Source organism: Dipodomys ordii, unplaced genomic scaffold (genome assembly GCF_000151885.1).
Source record: "Dipodomys ordii isolate 6190 unplaced genomic scaffold, Dord_2.0 Scaffold109, whole genome shotgun sequence".
In the NCBI taxonomy this organism is placed as follows: domain Eukaryota; kingdom Metazoa; phylum Chordata; class Mammalia; order Rodentia; family Heteromyidae; genus Dipodomys; species Dipodomys ordii.
The window spans coordinates 4,928,490-4,953,303 of record NW_012267325.1 but is presented as its reverse complement, the minus strand read 5'-3'; the positions used below and the strand labels follow the sequence as shown (position 1 = coordinate 4,953,303).

Here is a 24,814-nt window from a genome sequence, read left to right as displayed (position 1 = left end):
AAATGCTGTGGTACTCAAGAAGCACTTACATGTTAGCTCCTTAATCTCCTAACTTGACTCCCAGAATCCATTTTAAATGGTACTTGATCCCCTTCCTCCATCCCATGTGTGCTTATCTCGCTAGGTGGACGTGTTTTGCTGTTGCTGTTGTTTTGTTTAGCTCAGGCTATGGTGGCCTTGTGCGCAGTTACTATTGAACCAGTGAGGATGAATTGCTACCTTTAGCTTAAGAGCCATCTCCTTTGCCCTTCTGAAGTTGTTCCCTCACTAGTGAGAGCTTCCCCAAATTTCCAATCTATGGTTATTTAGAGCAATGACTGTGCGCTGGGCATTGTTCTCTTATTACTTGTATGACATGTTCGAAGAGCTCTGTAGAGAACTTTCTGAAAGGAATATCCCAGGTACCTGCAGGAGTAAACGTGGCTCTTGCGTATGCTGCGTCTGAAGAAGCCTTTGCACCCATCGCAGCTTGACGCCCCGTAGTGTTTGCCCGTCGCTCTGTCCCCACAGATCGCACATAGACAGTTGACGCCATTGTCTGTAGTGTTCATACTTGTTGTCTCTGGGGCAGAACTATCTGTCAGAGAGAAAATGAAGAACACAGTTACCACTGACTATTCTTTATCCCATTGTTCTAGTCATTTTTCATAGGCCCCAAAGAGTGCATCCATCCCTTGGTGTGCTTTTTTTAATTTATTTTTTTATTAATATTACAATGTGCAGAGGGGATACAGCCACACACTTTGGGTCATGAGTACCTGGCTTTCTGGACAGTATCACACCTTCTTGTGACTCACCACATCAGTCCTTTTTAATCATCATTTTCATTCCAAGTTCCTTTATGGTCACTCTGACCAATAAACTTTAGGATACCATAGCAGTCATTCACCAAGTCACTTCCCTACAGGAGAGATTGCAGTGTCTCAACACTAAAAAGTGTATGTGTTGCTGCGTGCTGGTGGCTCATGCCTGTAATCCTAGCTACTCTGGAGGCTGAGATCTGAGGATCACAGTTCAAAGCCAGCTCTGGGCAGCAAAGTGTGTGAAACTCTTACCTCCAATAAACCACTCAGAAAAAACTGGAAGTGGTGCTGGAACTTAAGTGGTAGAGTGCTAACCTTGAGCAAAAGAAGCTCAGGGACAGCGTCCAGGCCCTGAATATTAGAGTAAAATTATTTAAAAGCTTTACTTTGAGGTCTATCAAAAATTAATGTATCATTAATAAAATCATGAACTAGTATATCTAAAACAGAATTTTCATTTCTTTTCCTACAGAACTTGCTTTTTCCCTGTCTTTTGTTGTATCCACCAATAGCTCCATCCAGATCCAGGAACTTGGCAGTGTTCCTTGAATTCTCCCCATCCATCATCTTTCACACATAAACCATTTTTAAGACCATATCTACAACGCATGAGCTTGAGCCTTTCAGCATGATCACCCTTACACAATCCACCACCACCCTCCCCATGGACTATTGCAATGTCTTCCTATCTACTTTCACCCTTGCTCCCTTACAATTCATTTATTACCCCAGAGCCAACCAAGTGGTCTTAGTTTAAAAAGTTCATGACACCCTTCTGAATCACAGTAAGCATGACTTGTCATCAGAAACAGGAAAAACAAAGCAAAACAAAACTGTAAAGCCCTGTATCATGAAGTCCCCCAAGCCTCACCAGCACCACCTCTGATCCCAGGATCGGTACCATTTGTCCTGCTGTTCTCTACTTCCCAGCCAGGGTGTCTTTTTCATTTCCTCAAGGCCTATTTTCCTTTTGAAATTTTTACACTTCCTGGAAGGAAAGACCTTCTTCAGCTTTTTCTTTGAGCTAGCCATGAAGTTTCCATTCAAATTTCATATTGTGTACTAAACTTCCTCTGAGAACACAACTAAGAGTTACTGCCCATCTGCTTGTCAACTGGAACCTAGATCTCTGCTTATTGTTATTGTTGCTGTTGTTCTTTTAAACAACAATGTCTGCCTAAGATTACATTGGCTATAGGTATGCTTATTTGTTATCTGCATAAAATATAAACTTCATAATGTCGGAGAATGTATTTGTCTTATTCACTCCAGTTTCCTAGGTCTTAGCCATAATGAAGTGGACAACTAAAATATACTTCCGGACAAAATGTCTTTCAAAGTAAAATTTAATATTTTTTGTAATTAACTCCAAATATGTATGTATGTACTAAAAATACTAAGGTAGTATATTAAAATTTAATTTAAAATCAACTTTACAAATAATATAGACATAATGACAACTTAGAACCCTAATACAACAAAATAATAAAAATTAAAACTTGCCTCATTCCAATTACCTTCCAAATATGTTTCTGAACAGACAATTATTTTCAGCTATTATTTCGTAAAGCTGGAAAAAACTTTAATGAGAATATTTTAAGGTCAATCATGTGACATTATAGAATTTAAATGCCAAGAAGTGATCTTCTGTAACATTAACAAACAAATATTAATATGGAAATTAAAAGTGTTTGAAATTCATTTTGTTCTGGGGGTTATATGCAAATTCAATTTTCCTACAAGTTTAATGTGACACATAAGAGTGACAATGTTACTTAAAAGGTAATAAATTAGATAACATGTTGTATTTAGCCATACAAGTTAGTTGTTTTATTATACATTGGTAAATATGGTAAATATTTTGATACAACCTAAGATTTAGGAACTAGAGTCCTTTGCAAAAGTTATATCTCTTCTGAGATAAATACTCTTGTAATTATAAGTAACCAAAATAGTGACTTCCTTAACATTTCAAGTTAGACTCACTTTAATTCTGTTTGTGTTAGAAATTATCTTTTGACACTTTAAAAATATCTCTCCACTAATAAGTTATTATTTAGTTGAAGTATGATCAGGTCACTCATACACATTTCATAACATAGTAGAATAGTAGGGTATTATTTGTGTAAGATGCTTTCATGATCCTGAACACACATACACTTTTCCAAAGTATACATAACTTCAGGACTAACAATTACAAGCTATCTTGGATAAAACTTGGGAAAAAAATCAAATTCTAAGTCAACAGTAAACCAAATTACATAAAAATACAAACTGTAAACAATTCATGTCTGATGTAAAGTTAAAATGTTACAGTGAGTAAATGCCAAGGGTTTTATGTGGCTAAACATTAGACTGTCAAGTGAAGTTATACTATGAACCTCTATTTCTTTCTATATCTATGTTCAATGGAGAAAGTTCATAGTAATTTTCAACACAGTGTCTCACCAGCAGCAATTGAAAATTGGAATAATGAGAAGGAGGCAATCAGTGAAATGCCTACTATTTTATGGAAACTTGGCTCCATGAGTGATTTTAAATAAAGCATAGAAAGTACACTCTCACCGCCAATCTGCCAATATCACTTACCACTGTGATTTACAGCTGGTAAAAATAATGCTGAAATGGTTCTATCTGGCCCATGACAGAATTCTGAGGTTACTTTATCACACAGATCACACAGAAAGAGGCTCTTCTACTTCTAACACAAAATAGCGTTATTAACTTAAAATCTATATGAAATGCAAAAGCTCAGATCTGTGGCCATTGGAAAACAAGCCTTGAATTCTCTAGCAATAACACACCAAGCAACCTCCCTGGGAAGCTCAGTTTTACTTCAATGGTACTTACTTTAAAACATATCTAACAAGCAGATGAGAACTCACCGTTGGAATTATAGAGAATCTGCATCGTTTCAAACTCCAGAGTTGTATAAGTTGGGTCCAACACTTCACTATAATTGCCCATGTCCATGTCCAATACTGGTTCTGATACCCTCATCATTGATTGAGAGACACAAATTCAGAATGTGGTTGACGCTTTTGCTTTCAATCTGCGAGTGATAATTCAGAGCTAACTGTAACTGAGTGACTTAAGTTGGGCAGAGGGAGGGGCTGTAAAACTGTAACCTCCTTGGGCAGGGCATATTCTGTTCATTTCTTCTTTTATGGCAAGAAGGGCAATTCCTTGCAATAATGTCGCAATGCTTTGTACAACTGCCTTATCTGAAGTGCTTAGTGGACTAACATGATTTCCTACATTGATTTCCAGTAGACAATAAATTATGTCAATCAGAGAAAGATTAAGGAGAGAACAGAGAAATTGCTGAGATTTTTGAGCTATGATTCCAATTGGAGGGTTAGCCCAGAGAACAGGAAACAACACACATACCATGTGTCTTGATAAGTGAAACTTACTTCGCTGTGACAATTTGAAACATCAGACTATAAGTTACCTTTTACCACCATAGATCACTTAGCAATTTCAGGTTTTCTTACATGTACTATAAAATTAACTGTGTTTGTTTTGGAGTAAAACAAATTCACAATTGGTAAAGACAGGAATTTATGTTATGCTACAGTAGCATCCTGGAAGAATGCCAATACAACTTGTAAAATATTCTCTATAGCTATTCATTTATGAGTCTATATCCTCTCCATATTTGTGAACTTCTCATAGGCAAAACCAGATGAGCTGCTCTTAAATTGTAGGTATTCAAGTAGTGATTGCCATATAAATAAGGTTCATTTCTTTAGACTTATACTCTAGGCATTAGCTTGAAGCAAAATTATTCCTAATGGGCAGCCCTGTATATTCTTACCATCAACCTTCAGCTACATAATGTAGTCCATCTCTTATATGTAATCATGTTGAAACAATGGACTTTGGAGAATATTTAGATTATATTCAATGAGTATATTTTATGTCTGAAACTACAGTTATTGATTTTATTTTCCAAGAAAGAATTACAGTTCCATCTACATTATAAATTCAGAATTTTATTTCTGTTTGTTGAAGTTGATAGTAATCTTTCTTAATCAGTTTTTGTGTATGTATGAGGCAAGTTCTGGGGCTTATCTCAGGGCCTTACATCCTTGCTTGGCTTCTTTGCTCACAGCAGGTGCTCTACCACTTGAGCCACACCTTCAGTCAGACATTTTGCTGGTTAGAAATAGAGTCAGCCATTTCTGTTTGCCTGAGGTTGGCTTCAAACCTCTTTTTCTATTCTCAGTCTCCTGAATAACTAAATTAACTTTATGAATACTCTTAGATACTGTTCAAGTTTGCATCCCAAAAGGCCAATCTGTTAAAACAAATTCAAAATCCATGAAGAATCATAAACAGTAGAATCATATTAACAGCCATACCAGAGATCACTGGAGTCATCATCTTTACTTACATTAGTTATACTCTTACTTGTGTTATTAATACTGTTTTGAGATAAAGTTTAACTAGATGTCCCAAACTGGACTTGAACTTACAACCCTCCTGCCTCCTCTTCTCATTATGCTGGGATTAGAGGCATGTCTCACCATGCCTGGCTATTTTTAAACAAATTTTAGGAACATGTTTTCTTTGATGAAGGCTAAGCATATATTATCCAGAGAAATGGCAGCAAGCAAATACAATGATTTTCATCTGTGTGACGTGGTTCTCTTCTATGGCAAAATAACAAAGATGTGTTCGGTTCTTGTGAGAACCAAAGTGTGACATACATAGACCACAGTCTTGCTCATTTGTGGGGAAACCAACCAACCCCAGTGCACTGTCACTTTTGGAGTTAGGTCAAAAAAATAAGAAAAGAAAATTTTGAGAAAGAGTTTTTAAAAAATGAAAATGGTTACTGCTGAGGAGGCTAATAGTTCTACGATTCTATAGTACCCCTGGGAGACGTGACCATTACACCAGGATGTTCTGCTCGAAGACTAAAGGGGACACAGACACAGTCATCCCATCATCAACCTTTATGTTCTTCAAGGAGCTCTGGCATTTCATCTGAGCTATTTTTCACTGAAACTTGTTTCCCATCCATGTTATTGGTAATTTTTTTCTTCAAGTCACAGAGGAATAAGACTTTGAGATTTCCAAAAGCTACAGATGACCCAAAATGGCAGACACATCTCCTCAAGCAAAGTGCACACTCTCTACTTAATGATACTAAAATGCTGAAACGCCCACAGAATCCAGTCACCCTTAGTCTATCTAGCAAAGAAGGGTCTCTAGCTTTTTTCCACAGAGATTAGAAAGTACTGTAGAAGCTCACTTGTCTTTAATCCTAGCACTGGAAATTTTCTGACTCATGAACGTGGTCTATACATCTAATTGCTTATTAGGTTTCAGTAGCTAGAAGTCATATTGTTTTATTGTAGAATCAAGATTTTTTTGTTGAGTACTATTCCTTACTATTTTTCCTGTTGCTCTTTTACTGCAATGTTTCTTTATTTTTCAAAAATTCTCATGTACTGTCTTTGATCTCTACTATTTTTTCCAAAAAATATTGGAGAGATATATTATGCAAAGCCTTCTCAAATTTTACAGTTTTAAAAATAGCTCAGTCCCCTCACATGTAATCTCAGTTATAAGGAAGTAGAGATGAAGAGGATTGTGGTTTGAAGACAGCTAGAGCAAAAGGTGAATGAGAACATATTTAAACCAATAAGCCAGGCATGGTGTTACATCCCCATTATCCCAGCTACACAAAAGGCATAGGTAGGAAGATCTCATAGTCTGAGGCTGGCCTTGGCAGAAACATGAGACCCTTCCTCAAATATAACTAAAACAAGAAAAGACGTAGGAATGAGATTTAAGTGGTAGAGCACCTGCCTAATGAGTGAAAGACTTTGAGTTCAAACTCCAGGATTACCAATATATGTATATTTTAGTAAATCTGCTTTTATTTAATTTCAAAATACTTCCCTTGGTTGTTATGAAAGGTGATAAAACTAAAGTTCTTCCTAAACTCATTTTCTATCAGATTATATACTATTTAGCTACATTATGAAATAAAGTAACAACAATTCCAAAAGTAAGATAGGTTCACATATAAGTAACACTTGATAGGCATGCAAAGCTAGTGATATGTACTTACCTGGGAATAACAATTATGCGTCCCAAAAGACATTAAGAACTTGAGTGAATTCTAGGAATTATCTGAATGGAAATAGAATTTCTCTTGTATTGACCTTAACTTGAAATAATTTGTACTTATAAAATAACTTACAATCCTCTAATGAACAGTCCATATTCTCTGTTCCTAAAATCAAGTAGGCACTATTGAGAATTTTTTTTGTTGCTTTTTACAAAAAAAAAAGAGAGAGAGCTCAGTGCCAGTGGCTCACACATGTAATCCTAGCTACTCAGGAGGCTGGGGTCTGAGGATTGCAGTTTAAGCCAGCATAGGCAGAAAACTTTTAATTGGCAATAAGTCTCCAATTAACCAGGAAATATGGGAGAAGAAATGTCACTTAAGTGGTAGAGTGCTAGCCTTCAGCAGGAGCAAAATGTACACCCTAAGACACTCCCCAGCACATGAAGAAGAAAGGAAAAAAATGGAAGGAGAAGGAGAAAGAGAAGGAGAGGAAGAAGGAGAAAAAGGAAGGAGGAAGAGGGAGGAAGAGGAGGAGGAGGAGGAAGAGGAGGAAGAAGAAGAAGAAGAAGGAAAAGGAGGAGGAGGAGGAGGAGGAGGAAAGGAGGAAGGAAGGAAGCAAGGAAGGAAGGAAGGAAGGAAGGAGAAAAAAATCCAGATACAACTCCAATTATAATTAATTTTAAATTTTAAGTTAAACATCATAATCAAAATTAGTATTACACCTTGGTTTTCCTTTGTTTAATAGTGATGGTAGAATTTTCCTAATTCAGAAAACATATCTTAACCCAATTGAACAATATAAAATTAGAAAATTAAACTGTATAAACTTTAAATGCAAGAAACAGTTTATGTTTTCACATTATAACTCAGGTGTTTTCAGAAAAATGGCTAATGGTGATTAGTCAAAGAGCCTTTCATTACTGCTTCACAAAGTCATTTCTATGAGTAAATTATTAGGCTATGTTAGATTAAAAGCTAACACAATAGAGAAACAACATAAATTGTATAATTTTATGCTGAGATAAAAACAGAAACAATTGCGCATAAAAAAACAACTCAAACTGACATCACTTAGCCCCGTATGCCCCATATATACATATTATGTACTTTTTAAGTCTACTTCTAAAGTGTAATTGGGGGAAAATCATACCTTAACACATAGCACATAAAATAGTCATTTGGAATGAGTGTCACACACTTTCCAAAGTATAAATGCATAATCTTAATCTATAGCCAAACATATATTTATAACTGATAAACTATGACCTACCGAAAATCTCTCTTAACAGAGGCGAGTTCTCAGTATCTGTTCTGAAAGCTGAGCAACATATCAGTGTTTCATGTGATCTCATGTTTGTAGGCCACAATGTACTGTCCTATCCCCAGCCAGGTCAAATACTCCAAAGAAAATGGCACAACACTGTCAACTTCAAGTAGTGTGACTAGTAATCTTGAAGAGTGTTTTTCTCAAGGGCAATGGTTCTATGAACTGACATATGAAATGTGTGTCCAATTTCTATAGAAAAATCGAAGAAGAGATGAAAATACTAGCATGGTTAAAGACAACTGAGTTCTCTATTAACTTTAAGGTAACAGCAGACGCATTTGTATCTTATCTATAAGACTATTAGGCCTGTTAAGTTGTTCCCTGCTTTACATTTGATTTAATCATTCCTTCCGAGCGTGATTGAAAACAGAAAACAGGCTAATAAAAAAAAAATGAAGGTTATTTTTGTAAGAGAATTTTCATGAAAAAGGTTGGGCATCAATACCAATATACAAATATTTTCTTGGAAGGCAGATAATGAAGTTTACTTTCGTAAATTTATCCACCAAAAATACAACCGTAGATTTTTTTGTTTCTCATTTCACTTTGTGTAAATATAATGTAAGTACAAATAGAATCACCATAGTCAAATGAAGAATTGTAACAGGGCAAGTTCACCCAGTATAGTTTCCAATGTAAACTTGGAGCCATTCAGCTCAGCAAAATGGCCTAGGAAATCAGAGCAAAGCAACTTTTTATTCTCAAATAAAAAAGAAAAAAAAATCTCAAATTAAAAAACGTTGTATTTCCTTTCTGCCAGTCTTCCTGCTTCGTCGTCATTCCTCTTTTACTATAAAACTCTGGCATTTTAGTCTCATTAATTTTGAGGAGATGAAATCCAGTAAATTTAAAAAGTGTATGAAACTAGTACAATGAAATCGGATAGAATTGTTTTAAGCAAGGAGTAGGTAAGAAGTGAGGTTGGCTAGGGTAGTGTATCTGCGTGTATGAAATGTCACAATAAAGCTGCTCTGCATGCACAGTTAATTTATGCTAACAAAAATCTTATTTTAAAAATTTACAAATTAAAATCAGAATATTAATCTTAAAAACAGTCACTATCACTGACATACACAAAGTTTGAATTGGAATTCTATTTTCAAAGGGATTATTGCATTAGAGCATATAGACTAAACTCCTTCCTAACACTGTTTTCTAATGTTGATCTCGACCTGGAAGAATAGCTCAAGTGATAGAGCCCTTGTTGAACAAGCCAAAAACATGAGGCTCTTAGCCTCATGCTGATCTTTATTATTTGTGATACATATTCCTGCATTGGCATTGCTGCTAATTTACTTAATTTTAAAATTGGCCTGTCATAACTTTGCTTACATAGATATTTAATCCCTCTTTTTAAATTGTAATTATTTATTCCACAATTCATTTCTTATATACTTTCCTTTTTTCTTTTTAATAATTCATTAACTTTACATCCAGGTGCCAATTTTAAATCCTTACTTTAGTTTCACATGTAATCTACAATCTTTTTTTCTTCTGGTCAATGCAATCAAATCACATCACTATGAGAAAATGTCATTTTATAGTGAAATTCACGAAACAACTGAGTTAATTTAGAAAGATGATATTTTTTATAATAGTTATGACTTAACTCAGCCATCTATTTATTCGTTTTGTGAGTTTCTTTGTTTGAGACAATGTATCCCTGTTCACCAACCTGCCTTAGCCATCTGATTTTATAGCTATCTTATTTCCATTGAGCCATCAAATTATTATTGGAAACGAATTGCAAATACATGTAAAATCCAATTATAAGAAACAGTGCCAACTGTATTAAGTAACATAGAAAAAAATGAGGGTAGTACAGTTGAGATTTCACTGTAGCCACTGGAAGTAAAAGCTTAGAGGTAATATAAGAAATCTGCATATATTAAACTCAACTTCAAGGTCAGCTACCTTGTGATTCAGAAGATAAGAAGCCAATTGCCACTAAATTATTAACTGGAATATAGATTGTGCTAGCAAGGAAAATTTAGAAAGTGTACATATAAGAACCTGTTAGCATTTGACAGATACTATTCTTTTTTTTTTTTTTACAACGAGTAATATCATGGTTGCCTGTGCTAACTCAGCAAAATCAGTCTGAATATTTAAGATTATGGTAGCAGTCTGATACTAAACCTGCTGCATTATGCAAAATGAAAAGAAGGACGTTTTCTGTTTGGGCCAGTATGTGTTTCAAATATATTCTGAAGACATACAATGTTTAAGAAAAATAGCTGCAGTTTTACTATGCTGAGTGCACATTTGGATTTCAATGTTTTAGACAAATGTACTACACTAACCATAAAGTTTTACATCTGGAAGGCAAATATAGGAATAAATAAGGGTTTCAACTTCTCCACTAAAGAACACAGTAATAGACAGTATGTTTAGTCCTGAAATGAAGAACCATTCAGTATTCCTCTTTAAAGCTTTTTGAGGTACCTAAGAATATTGCATTTGGATGAAATGAGGCTGCAGGCTGTCATCTATGCCTGTAATCTATAAAGGTAGGAGAATTGAGGTCTGAAGCCAGGGCAGGTAAAAGTATGAGACCTTTTGTGGAAAACAAGCTCAAAGAAAAAAGTCCATGAGACTCTTATCTCTAACCACCAGAAAACCAGAAGTAGAACTATGGCTCAAAGTGGTAGAGCACTATCCTTGAAAAAAGAGATCAGGGACAGCACCCAGGCCCTGGGTTTAAGCCCCACAATAGACTGAAAAGAAAGTTTGTCACCAGCCGCTGGTTGCTCATGCCTGAAATCCTACCTATACAGGAGACTGAGATCTGAGAATCATGGTCTGAAGCTAGCCCAAGCAGAAAAGTCCATGAGGCTTTTATCTCCAATTAACTATCAAAGAGCCAGAAGTGCAGCTGTGATGGTAGAGAGGTAGCCTCAAGCAAAAAAACTCAAGGACAGCACCCAGCCCCTGAGTTCAAGCCCCAGGACCAGAACACATACACATACACAAAAGAGTTTGCCCAACAAGCTCAAGGTCCTAAGTTCAGTCCCCAGTAATGTAAAAACAAAATACTGTAATTTAATAACAGTAAAACTGAACGCATGACTCAAGTGGTAGAGCACCAGCCTAGCAAGTGAGAAACACCAAGCTCAAACCCCGTACCACTAAAAATAACAGTAAATGTGTGATTTTAAAAACATTTGGTTGATGTTTGTGCTTTTGTCTTGTATGTAAGTTTATCTGATTTGGGGAGGGGAAGGGGAAGCACAGAAATGGTGGGACAAAGGTGAACCAATTCAGCAGCAATACTCACTAGACACAATGCTAGACACTTTGGGGGAAGGACAGTCAGGAGGGGAAAAACAGAGAGAATGAGGGAGGGAATGACACTGTTCAAAAGAAAATGTACTCATTACCTGTCTCGTGTAACTATAACCCCTCTGCACATCACCTTTACAATATAATTTTTTTTAATTTTAAAGAAAAAAAATTTTTAAAGAAAAACTTTTTTTGCAATGTTAAATATTTTACCTCTCTTTTGGTCAATTTACTTGGTCACAAAAACCTTTGTTTCTCTAAATGACTGTAATTATTACTTTTAGATAAAAAGATAGAGTACAATTACAGTACCTTTTATAGAAGACACAGGAATGTAAAATGAACAAAATATCATAGTAAAGAAGGCATAGGGGCTTAACACAAGATATTATCACTCTCAAGTAAGTGATCTGGATTTGCTTAGTGCCTAACTTTCAAAGTACGCCTCTGATGCTCAAGTTCTGCTATATATAGCATGTTAGGGTTATCTATAACTTCGAAGACCCACAAACTCATTCTGGCACCAGGTACTAATTAACTCAGAATGTCTGGAGACAGAAGCTTGGTTATTGGTGCTGTCAAAAACATTTAGGTGACTTCCACAGATTCCTGAGAATGGATGCTTTCACACATGAATTCTATGATTACTCAAGGGCCTGGAGCATTGTGAAATGGCAAACATTGCACAAATTCTTACTGAATGTGTAGATAAAAGGCCTAGTCAAATAATTAGAGAGAGAATGACATTTCTATTGAGCACATTTTGTGTGTGTATGTGTGTGTGTGTGTGTGTGTGTGTGTGAAGCACTTTTTCTGACTACCTGAACAAAGAGAATTCCTGATATAGCTCTGAAGTAAGCCTCACCACCTCAAAATAACCACGGTGATAGTGAGGATAATTTCCTTCTCTATAGAGACAGGAGATAGCTAATCCTGGTCCTTCCACCGCACACGTGTAGGTGGACTGGAAAGACAAAATCCATTTGTAAGGACTCCTACTGATGCCTGAATGCTGTCTTCAGTTGCACTGTGGTCAGGCTAGAGCTGGGGCTGAAGTCTGTCTAGCAAGCACTATCAAAGCAAAGCAAAACAAAAAAAGACCTGAAGGTTAAATACATTCTAAATGGTGAAAATTAAAGCCAGTTCCCCTAACCTTAGGGTACTGTAAGATATGCAGTCTCACCAATACCAACCCGTACTATACTTACGTTCTAGAGTTTATGGTAGGGAAAGAAAATTAAATAAGTTATACAAATCCTAGAAAATGAACTTTTAAACTAATAAGCTAGAAATAAAATATATTTATTAAATTCTATGTTAAAAAAGAAAATCATAATAAAATAACATTTCTCTCAAACTAACATGCTATTCTAAGAAGAATCATAGGATCAAATTTCTTTATTTTTGATGAAAATCTAAAATTCTTATCTTACATCATATAAATTCAAATATTTAGAAGCACCAAAAAATGCCAAGCACAGTGGCTTATACCTGTGATACCAGCTTCTCAGGAGGACTGCTGTTTAAAAGCCAGCCTCAGCAGGAAAATGCATGACACACTTCTCTCCAATAGACTACCACAAGCAGAGGGACAGCACCCAGGCTCCACATTCTAGCCTGAGCACCCTGAGTACCAGCATACATGCACTAGGTAAATAATACCTTGGGACATAGAGTAGTTAAGGTAAAAAAGACTTCTATTTTCCTTTTTCATTTATATATATTGACTGTATAAAATGATGGGTTTCGTTATGACATTTTCATACATAAGACACTAGAATTGTATCTATGCCTCCTAAAATCATGGTCGACTTCCTTTTCCTAAATAGTCCTCTTTTTACTTTCCTGCCTTTTTTAAAGTCCAGATTCCACACATGAGAGAAAACTGCATAATATTTATCTGAGTCTGGTTTAACTCACTTAATATGATCATTTCTAGCTCCATCCATCTTTCTGCAACATAACTTCATTGTTCTTCATGCCCAAAGAACATTCCATATGTCTCCGTATTAAATGTTCTTTATCTGCTCATTTGTCAAAGGGCTTATAGGTTGAGTCTATAATTTACCTACAGGTAACTCCCTGGTGTGCTGATCTTGATTACTGTAAGTATGGGGCCAGGAATGGTATAACAGAATTATGCAGTTAAGTTTTGAGAACTTGCATACTGGACTCCACAGTGGATGGACCATTTACATTCTCACCATATCTAAGTCTCTCTCTCTCTCTCTCTCTCTCTCTCTCTCTCACACACACACACACACACATACACACACACACACACACACACACACACACACACACATCCTCACCAGGATTTGTTTTTTTGTTTACTTCATGATACCCATCTGACTAGTTTTTCACGACCTATATTTTTCTCTAGCATTTCAACCTATCAGATATGTATTAAGGTCTTAGATTCACTTTGAATTGATTTTTATACAGGCCATTCACAATAACTTTCTGAATAGAACAAAGGAAATAAGAGCAAGATCTGACAAATGGATTTGTACCATATTAAAAACCTCAACACAGAAAACAATTACCAGAGTAAAGATACACTCTAGCAAACCAGAGGCCTTAAGTTCAAGTTCAAACACCAGCAATACAAAAAAAAAAAAATTCAAAAACGAGGGAAGGCGTAACAATGTATGACAAAAAGTGTACTCATTACCTTATGTATGTAACTGTAACCCCTCTGTATATCACCTTGACAAGAAAATTAAATTTAAAAAAACTATTTGTTTTTATTGATTCTGAAAACTCTTCTGTTTCTTTACCAAAGTGCTGATGTGATGACATACAACATCATTTTCTTCCTCTAATGATTCCAGAGAAGCTTTTGATTGTATTTATTTTTGTCTTATTTATACTCCCCTTAATAGTCCACATAAATTCACTTGTGTTTTACACCAGAAACTGTAGCCTTTGAGTTTCACATCACTGTCTTCTTAACTCCACTTTCTCTTTTTTCTAGATGAAGAAGGTGTTACTTATCCTTGAGTTTACAGTTCTTCCTTCCAAGACATTTGCTCTACTACTTAAGGCCTTCTCCCAGGCCTTTTTTGTCCTAATTATTTTCTTCAGGCAGGATCTGTGTTTCCAACAGGACCAACTCCAAGCTACTAGTCTTCTATCTAGAAATCCTGTGCAGCTGAGATGATCATTTCATTGGTTTGTTTGTTTTTGCCCAAACCGACCTCAAATTAAGACCTTTTTAATCACCTCCTGAAATTAACGCATATGCAACCATACCAGGCCTAAACAAAGATATTTAAAATCAGAATAAGAAGATAAATTCAGTGAAGAAAAAGACTGTCCATAATCAATCATAGTTACTCTGGAAGAAACAAAACTGTAAAAATAAGTATTTAAGCATTGGCTGGATTCCTGAGTATGCTCAAGCAGCTTCTAGTAAAAATAAATTAAAAATAAAAAATTTACATCTAAAATTTACATCCCTGCAGTACTCTCTTAAAGTACCCTTCCCTTCATGGGCCAATTAGTAGCTCTGGAATTCATTTACATGATCACTGTCTATTGCATGCAGTAGAGTAACAGAAAAAATACACAACCTCCATCATTGAACAATATCTTCAGTAGCCCATGGAACCTACACTCTACCCTCCATCTCAACAGGAAAATATTTTGTTTAACAGGATGGTACTTATTTAAGTAAAGTTCAAGAAGAAAACAATATACATATGCAATGCTATTGACACTCTGCCTTAGCTTGAATCTAAGAAAAGCATGACTAAAGTCTTGGAAGAGGTTTGGACCTTCACATTTGCCATCCCTACAGAATGAAACTAAAGAGGAGAAGAGGAAGCAAAGGCCTCAGGAATTTTCCAGCCAGGCCCCACCTGAACCCCTCCAGTGCCACTGGGGTTTAATCCTTTTTACCACGTCATTGTGGCTGTCTCCTCCAGCTATCTATCTATCTATCTATCATCTATCTGTTTAGTTTGCTAATACTGGGATTGGAAATCAGGGCCATGAGCTTGATTGGCAGGTGCTATACCATTAGGCCAAGCCCCAGCCCTTTTTGCCTCTGTTATTTTTCAAATAGGATCTTACTTTATGCTTTGGCTGACTTGGACTGTGATCCTCCTATTTACACTTCCCAGGTAACTGAGATGACAGGCATGTGCCTCAGCACTCAGCCTTTAATTCGTTCGGGTGGTAATCCTTGAACTCTTCGCTTGGGTCAGTCTCAAACTGCAATCCTCCCTATGTGAGCCTCCTGAGTATTTAGGATTACATGTGTGAACTACTATATCCAGCTCAACTCAATTTTTGTCTACACATTTCTCATATCAAGGAATGACTGCAAATTTCCTGAGATTATATTTTGGAGTTAAAACTAAATTTAAGCAAGAAAATAATTTCTATATTATTACTGATATTTTTGAAATATGATAAAAAAGAAAGGTGTAACCACTTAAATTACACTTTAAGGCAGAAAAAATTTCCTTGGAATCATAAATTTCATTAATACACACACAAATACACAAATGCACATGTATATATTAATCCCTTGTTATTTTGTTACAGTAATGATGACATTAAAAGAAGCTATGAATATATCTGTTATCAGTATTTCATTTTAAATTTAAACAAAAATTATGTACAAATCATTATATAGTATATATCACTATACTTGATATAATATACATTTTTATGTACAAAATATTCCCTTTTGTATTTTTCTGACAAACATAAATGTTTGTCTACTGACAAACTCTTAAAAGTTTACAAATCACTGACATAAGAAAACAAACAATTTTTCAGTTCTAGAACTATAAAAGTAAAAATATTTATTTATAAATCTGTATTTACAAAAAAATTGCAACCACAAATACCTTGGACTTTAATATTACAAGGATTATTTGTTCAGCCAAGCAGTTACACTCACATTCATTGGGCGATTAGGTTTCAATAACATGTATGTGTATGATGGCAAATACCATTCACTTCTAACTGCTTTGGTTGTGCTAGAAAGAAAGGAAAAAAGAGGGAGAGGGAAAAAGGATGGAGGAAAAAATGAAGATGAAAAAGAGGGAGGACCCAAAGGAGGGAGGAAAAGAGAAAAAGAAAGGACATCTATATTGTAAGTCATAAATATTAACCTCTAAAACCATTTAAGGTATAGAGATATTAAATAAATTCAAACATTTTATGTACCAAAATGTTAAGAGCAAATAGGATTATGCGTTTTACTTAGGTGATGATAAATCATCAAGACTCACAGTTTAATTTAGTGGTAGTGTGTTTTCCTACTGTGAGTAAGAAACTGGGCTTGATCTTCAAGAAAACAAAAATAAATAAATGTTTATTGATTTACTTATGCATATGGGAGGGTAGGGAAAAGGAAGAAAAAGAAAGGAAACAAAATGAAAAGAAAAGGAAAGGAGGGGAGGGATATCAGAATAATTTTCATGACATTACTACTATTTTTAAATAAAAATAGAAGTCTCTATTACAGAGCTTACTCTATTGCAAAATATAATTTGATGCCACCGTTTATGTTGATATAACATTTTTCTTAGAATTCATTTCTGTCAGGGTAAAATTTTGTCATAATATAAGGGCAATACAAAAATGCAACCTCATTACCTTCCCATCCAACAACAACAACAAACAAACAAACACAATAGCAGAGGAACTAGCTGGCCAAGAGGGCCAGAATCAGGTGGCAAGGTTGAGGTCTTCCCAGGACCCAGAAGTGCTTTGGTTATGATAGCAGTGTTAATGAAAGCAGAAATGTTCATGGGGAAGATTCTAAAAGCTGTGTGTGGTCAAAACTGTTAAGACAGAGATAAGAGCTATCTCACTGCTTTCTAGCATGGGTTACCTGCTACAATCCCACCTGCCTCCCATCACAGTGTAAGCTGGCTATAGCTGTACAGGGAGCCAAGTGACACACTTATTTTTCTCAGTCCATCCTTATGAAAAACAGGTTTTATACACACACACACACACACACACACACACACACACAAACAAACACACACACATCTTCATAACCATTTTAGCCTGTACATAATTACAATCTATTATTATGTGTGCATATGTGTATGGGAATAGAAATTCACTTACCATACTGTAAATGAAAAAGCTTGCCTTTCTGTATATTGATGTAATTATTCCTCCAACCATGTATGTTTGTAGGTATACACATACACATATATGTCATATACATGATCTTACATTATATTTACACATATATGTGTCTATATATGTGATCTTAGCAAATACAGCAAGTTCTTTGTACTTCAATTTTCTCATCAATTCAATAAGCATGCCATGTTAATTTGCCCTGAATAAGACTTCTCATGTCAGGTGCCACTGGTTCACAACTGTAATTCTAGCTACTCCAGAGGCTGAGATCTGAGGATTGAGGTTCAAAGCCAGCTTAGGTGGGAAAGTCCATGAGATTCTTATCTCCAATTAGCTATTCAGAAAAAGTGGCAATGTGGCTCAAGAGATATAGCTCTAGCCTTGAGCAAAAGAAGCTCAGGGACAGTGTCTAGGCCATGAGTTCAAGCCCTAGGACTGGCAAAAACAAAAACTAAAAAATTCTCATATTTATCGCTATTTGTTCCCATAGTCTTCTGAATTCAGGTTGGAACCACTTCCTCCATCCTCTCCTATAACCTGTATGCTATATATAGCCTCCTATACCTCAATTGCTCATTTTATAAATATATCACTGATAAAAAAATAATGACTACTACAACATAAAAACCACATAACATGTGGTCATAAATACATAAGGCAGGTTTTCAAAATTAAGCATGACATAATTCTAAATGTTAGGTTTTTTTTTATGAAAGTCATTTCCATTAGACAAAGCTTATGTTATCTTTTTTTCCCTCACAAAGATGAGATGGTGTGCCAGTGTACACTGTTGAGAATTATTGGCCATGGTTTCTTTTATGTCCCCTGAATTCAAATCAGTTCCTTCCAGAGTGATAACCTTATTTAATCACTAATATACCTTAGGATACCTGTGCAAATAGTATTTATTTTGCGATGTTTACTTAGTAAGTATATGAACAGGAAATCAGCCTAAGTGAAATATGTTTATCAGAGGTCTTTACAGAATACTTGTATCTTTGTGCTTAAATCTTAATCTTGGGGTACAATTTTACCAAGCTATAAGCTCCTGACATGAGATCTCTTCTGCATCTATATTATATTCCAATAGAGAGTTTTAAAAATATTAATCTTCTGTGAGATTGTATCTTAAAGAAGTACCACTATTTCGGAATCATCTACTGAAGGTTTCCACGGTAATGCCACGTGCTGACACACTGCCGGCATTCCTTGTCAGAGAACCTCACTCAGAAGCTTCTAGTTGCTTCCCATCACTCCAGTCTAAAACACTGGACCAATCAGTTTACTATATGCCTTGTTTGTATGGCCAGGGACAGAAGAAAATGAAATAAGCAATATAAAGTTCTTTTTTAGAAAAAGAAGGAATCCAAGGCTGAAGATGTCGGTAAGTGATAGAGTTTGTCTATCATGTGCCAAGTCCTAGCTTCCATCCCCAGCAACACACACACACTCACACACACACACACACACACACACACACACACACACACACACGTGATCAAACGAATGAATCACAGAGCTATTAGGAGAGCATAAAAATAAGCAGAATTTCTTGATTCTAGAAGATTGCATTAGGGCAGTAAGTCATGATCCTGCTGATTTGAGGTTGTTACTGTTCCTTTACATCCTTTGCACAGAACTGTAATTGAAAAGACGCCATTGATTATAAGGCTTTCCTTTTTAAATATCGGCTGGTCAAAGTAGACAAATTCAAAGGAAAGTACTTTTACCATATAAAAATGATTAGACTGTAACTTTATATTAGATCATATGAAATATCACACTACCAAAAAATTGGGTAACACATCAGGAAAATCATAAAGCTACCATAATCTCAGTAGCACCATGATCATATAGTAAGAGGTATATAAAGGAGTTTGTCTAATTAATGAGATGCTAATCCATAAATCTGGACCTTTCTCTGGGAAAATAAAATGTTTGAAAAATAAACAAAAATCCCACCAAGTATGATTTGGATTTTCTGGCAGAAAATAAACCTCTGATGTTTAGAAATTAAACACGTCCTTGAATAACACATAGGTTAGAGAAAAGCTCACATTTTTTTTTCTCTACTAAAATCATGAGATGTAGCTAAATCAGTGCCTAGAGAAAGATGTCTAACACTAAAATGTGTGACAGTTCATTTTATGTGTCAACTTTCCTGGGTCGAGGATGGTCAGATAGCCAGGGAAATTATGTTTCATTGTGTATCTCTGAAGGTGTTTCCAGGAGAAATTGGCATTTGAATTAGTAGATTAAAAGATAACCCCACCAACCAATGGTGCGATCAAATTCACGGAGGGTTTTTATAGAGCAGGAAAGATGCATTCATGCTGTTTGAGCTTCCACATCTCCATGCTCTTAGATAGTACTACTCCTATTTCTTGTCATTTATCTCTGACTAGAATTTATACCATTGCTTTTTCTTCAATCTCCCCCACCAACACTTTCAGGCTATTACACTTGGAGTTAGACTTACAGTTTAACTAGTTCTACAGTTTTGGAACGATGTAGTATGGGACTTCATGGTGCAGTATGGGACCCACAATAGTCAGTTAATTCCGGTATCCTATTGCGTTTGTTCCTCTAGAGAATTCTGACTACACTGCTTAATAAAAATGAAGAATAAAACTGGGCACTGGTGACTCATGTCTGTAATACTAACTACTCAGGAGGCTAAGATGGGTGATTGTAGCTCAAAGCCAGCCTTATAGGAAAGCCACAAGACTCTTATCTCCAATTAACCACCAAAAAGCCAGGGACAGTGCCCTGGCCCTGAGTTCAAACCTGAGGACCAGCACACACACACATAAACACACTAAGAGGAATCTAAAATAAGCATCCTGATTTCACTTAGGCTACTGAGAAATTGAAGTAAATAAACAAAAGGAAAAATTGAACCTAAAACAAATAGAAGGATATTAAAAATGCATCCACTTGTACACTTAATAAGTCACACAGTTGATATTGTAGTCAGGAATTAAGATAATGAGTCTAGTTGTCTAAACCAAACAAGACCCTCTAAGAGAAGTATTGTTACCAATAACATTTCAGTTGAGAAAGAGATAATACTTACATCATTTCAAGAGTTTCTCTTAGTTGAAAAATATAGACATTGGGTTGGGCACTAATGGTTCATGCCAAGTAATCCTACCTACTTAGAGGGCAGAGATCTAAGGGTCCCTGTTAGAAGCCAGCCCAGGCAGTAAGGTCTGTGAGACCCTTACCTCCAATTAACGAAAAAAAAGCTGAAAGTTGAGGTATGGCTGAAGTAGTAAAGCACCAGCCTTGAACAAAAAAGATAACTAAGCAAGGCCCTGAGTTCAAGTCACTGTACTGGAAAAATTATAAGCAAACACAACTTTTAAGAAATACTAATTCATAACATTACCTATATTTGTTTCAGAATGGGAAAAGAAATCACAGCAAATGATCCAAAGAACACAAATCACCAAGAAAATATGGATATGTCTGATTACATATTAAAGTTTTAAAACTTATGTATCAGAAATACCACATGCAAAATTAAAAGAATAACAATGCTGCCGGGCACCGGTGGCTCACTCCTGTAATCCTAGCTACTCAGAAGGCTGAGATCTGAGGGTCACGGTTCAAAGCCAGCCGGGGCAGGAAAGTCCGTGAGACTCTTATCTCCAATAAACCACGAGAAAATCTGAAGTGGCACTGTGGCTCAAGCAGTAGACCACTCACCTTGAGCTGAAGAGCTGAGGGACAGGGACCAAGGCCAGAGTTCAAGCCCCACAGACAACAACAACAACAACAACAAAAAAAAAAACAATGCTCAATAATACCTGTGCTTTGGGTCTTTAATAATAAAAGTTCCATAAAGGCAATCATAATAAATACAGAGCAATCTAATAAATATTAGAGCAATCTTACAATATATGTAAGTGAACATTTTAAAGTCTGTTTTTAGAGCTAGAGTTAAAGCACCAGGGTACAGCACGTACCTAGCCTGAGTGAGCTCTGCAAAGAATAAAAGTCATTTATTCAAAACCTTTCCCACATAATACCCCCACAGCAGCAGAGATATGGAAAGAGATTATAAATGAAGGAGATAAGAATGTGAATAGGTAGATTTTTTTACAATGAGAAAGACTATACCCATTTTAAATTCCTATGTAGGTAACTTATACATAAATGTACAAAATACATATTTCATGCCCACTCACACATAAACAAACTCATTGTAGAACATTTATACACTGTCTTTTTAGTCACCTACAGGATTTTCAGCCTATATAAAATTGATGTATTAAGCCATCATAGCATGAATATTATTATACATTAATGCATGAAGATTTACCTATTTTCTTTTTAGTCACTGCATAAAAGCCTTTTTTTTTTCCTTCCTGGATGAGGGGGGAATTTCAGTGGTTGCTACTCAGGCTACAGGATTCAGTTATTCAGTTCTTGAATTCTAGTATCAAATTGTCTAGCTCATGAAGAGTAATCTTTATGGATGACATTTGTTATTGTGTGGGAAAAAAGAGAGAAAGAAACTTCAGAAAAAAGAATAGCACATAAACAAACCATTAAGGAGCTACTAGTTCAAATATCAAATCCATTAAGCTGTGAATCAGAAAGGAGGTCAAAGGGAATGACGTTGTAGCAATCAAGATCCCTGCTTCCTTGTCAGAATTAAAGGACAGGAGAATGAGGTAGCATGTTAATTATTTTCTCTGATTAGGTTACTTATTTCTCCCCATGTACATTTAAATATTAATCAGAGATCCACTTTAGTACATTATTATTCAAAAGGACAAAATGAGGGAAGAGTTCAAGTAGAAGATAAACAGACACTTAAAATGGATGAGTTTCATGGTTATTAAACCAAGTATTTAATAATTATTAAAGAATCATAAAATTTGTAATAGATTTGTATTCTTGATATCTTAAAATCAAATTAAACATATATTAAATTAGTTGAATTTAACTTTCAAACTCAGATGCTTAAAATCACCACATAATCTATATTTTAGTGTTCTTCTATAACTTCTAAGCTCCATAGTTTCTAATACACTAGAATTGCAGTGGGGAAAAAAAACTTACAATTTGTTATAACATGATCTGAGCTTAAGTTACTTACAGAATCATCTTAAACAGTATATATAAGGGGGGCTGGGAAGCTGGCTGGTAAAGCTCTTGACTCACATGCATGAGGCCCCTGGGTTCAATTTCTCAGCACCAGATAAGCAGAAAAAAAACTGAAAGTGGAGCTGTGGCTCAAGTGGTAGGGCGCTAACCTTGAGCTGAAGAGCTGAGAGACAGCGCCCAGGCCCAGAGTTCAGCCCCCACGATGGATGAAAAAAAAAAAAAGAAAGAGAGGGGCTGGGAAGGTGGCTCAGTGGTAGAGCGCTTGCCTTGCATGCTCAAGACCCTGGGTTCGATTCCTCAGCACCACATAAGCAAACAGAAAAAAGCCGGAAGCGGCGCTGTGGCTCAAGTGGTAGAGCGTTGGCCTTGAGCTGAAGAGCTGAGGGACAGCGCCCAGGCCCAGAGTTCAGGCCCCACGACCGGACCCAAAAAAAAAAAGAAAGAAAGAGAGAGAGAAAGAGAGAGAGAGAGAGAAGGAAGGAAGGAAAGAAGGAAGGAAGAGAGTATATATAAGGGAAAAAGGAGAGGGTGATGTGGTGAATATTGTAGAAATGCATTCTGTGTGTGTGTGTCTCTGTGTTGGTGTGTCTGTGTGTCTCTTTCTGTGTCTGTGTAGTTGTGGCTATTAAAACCATATACTGAAACCTAACAAAAACTTAAAAAGGGAGAGGAATGAGAAAGGTTAAGAAAGATTAATATAGTTGAAAAGAATTTGATCAAAGGACATTATTTACATGCTGTAAAATCACAATAAAGTCTCCTTATACAATCTATTTATCCTAACAAAAATGCAAAAAAAACATATATGAAGTTTTTTAATGTAAATCACTTATTTTCATTGAGATTTTTCTTTAAATCCCTTAACTAAGCAGTTTTCAAAGCTCATTTTGCCTTCAATAATATTAATCTCTGAGGATATATCTGCCTAATTAAAAATTTAATTAAAATGTACTGTGTTCCTTATTACAAACAGACTGTCAAGGGTCATTCTACTTAAATTACTGAGTTGTAAGCAGAGTTAATTATTCAGCCTTTGTGTATCTACAGCATACTTAAAATGTAACTGATAAAGAGATCCATAACTGTTTTTTCTGTAGAAAGTTTTGACACTTGATGAAAAGTAGCAAAAACTCCTGAGTGTATCTATTGATATTTGTGACCTTAGTTCATGAATTTTTTTGCAACTCAATTATTGTGAAGTTTTCAATACAGCTCTCTGTATCATAAGACACATTTCTTAGGACAGAGCAGTGAAACTGAAAAAGACTGTAAACATAAAAGCAATGTCTTTACACATTTTGCTATTACTGTTTCAGTTTGGGAGAGTGAAAATGATTTCAAGGCCTTTTGGTTTTGCAGTCACCAAGTTTTATAGCCTTTGTGCTGTTACTCTTGTGCTGAAAACTTTCTAAAGAATGAGGCAGAGAAACACTAAAGCAAGAAAGAAAGCAGACAAGCCCAAATTCATTTGCATATTCCAAAGGTGTACCAAGAAGTAAGAAATGTATAGAACTAGTAAATCAGAAAGACACAGCTGGCGAGGAGCTTAAACATCACATTAAGGTTTCATTTTGCAGTTGAGGAAACAGATTGGCAGACCTGTCAAAGGTCCACCACCAAGTTAGCAAAAGACTCCAGTTCACAAATCAGTAACTACATCACATAGTTAGCTAGTAAATTCAGTACCTGCCCTCAAAAAAAAAAAAAAAAGAAAAGAAAAACTCAGGAGATGTCAACGTGAAAACAGACACCTCAAAAAAATCCTAACTGTTGTCCTACAAAAAAAAAAATCCTCAATGATAACCACAAGTAGTATTAGAGTCTAAATATTGCAGTTTGTGGTAGAATTTCTATCATCATCTACATTGAGTGGAATTAAGATGCAGCCATCTTCTCTTTCCTTGTGAAAACCCAAAAAACACAACTCTAAAGTACAGCATTATAGAGATACCACCAATGAGAAACTCAAGCTAGCCTTTGTAATTTTACAAATCACTCTTTAAAAATTACAGGTTTTATGCAATTATCAATTTAATTCATAATAAAAAGATTAAAATCCTAGTTTATTAGCAGCAA

General features: G+C 35.7%; 1 protein-coding gene across 2 annotated transcripts in view; it reads right to left on the bottom strand.

The window, feature by feature from the left end:
* The window catches only part of Hnf4g (hepatocyte nuclear factor 4, gamma), a 112,678-nt gene that overhangs the window by 19,834 nt on the left and 68,030 nt on the right, over window positions 1–24,814 (bottom strand). Inside the window, exons 1-2 of one of the 2 annotated variants that reach the window (XM_013028455.1) lie at window positions 3,689–3,838; window positions 406–577 (exon numbers count right to left, since the gene is read on the bottom strand). In XM_013028455.1, the coding sequence (XP_012883909.1) occupies window positions 406–577; window positions 3,689–3,806 (290 nt within the window). In that variant the 5' untranslated portion in view covers window positions 3,807–3,838. Of the gene's footprint in view, window positions 1–405; window positions 578–3,688; window positions 3,839–24,814 lie in introns of those variants that run through there. The other variant, XM_013028456.1, reaches the window with a different exon arrangement.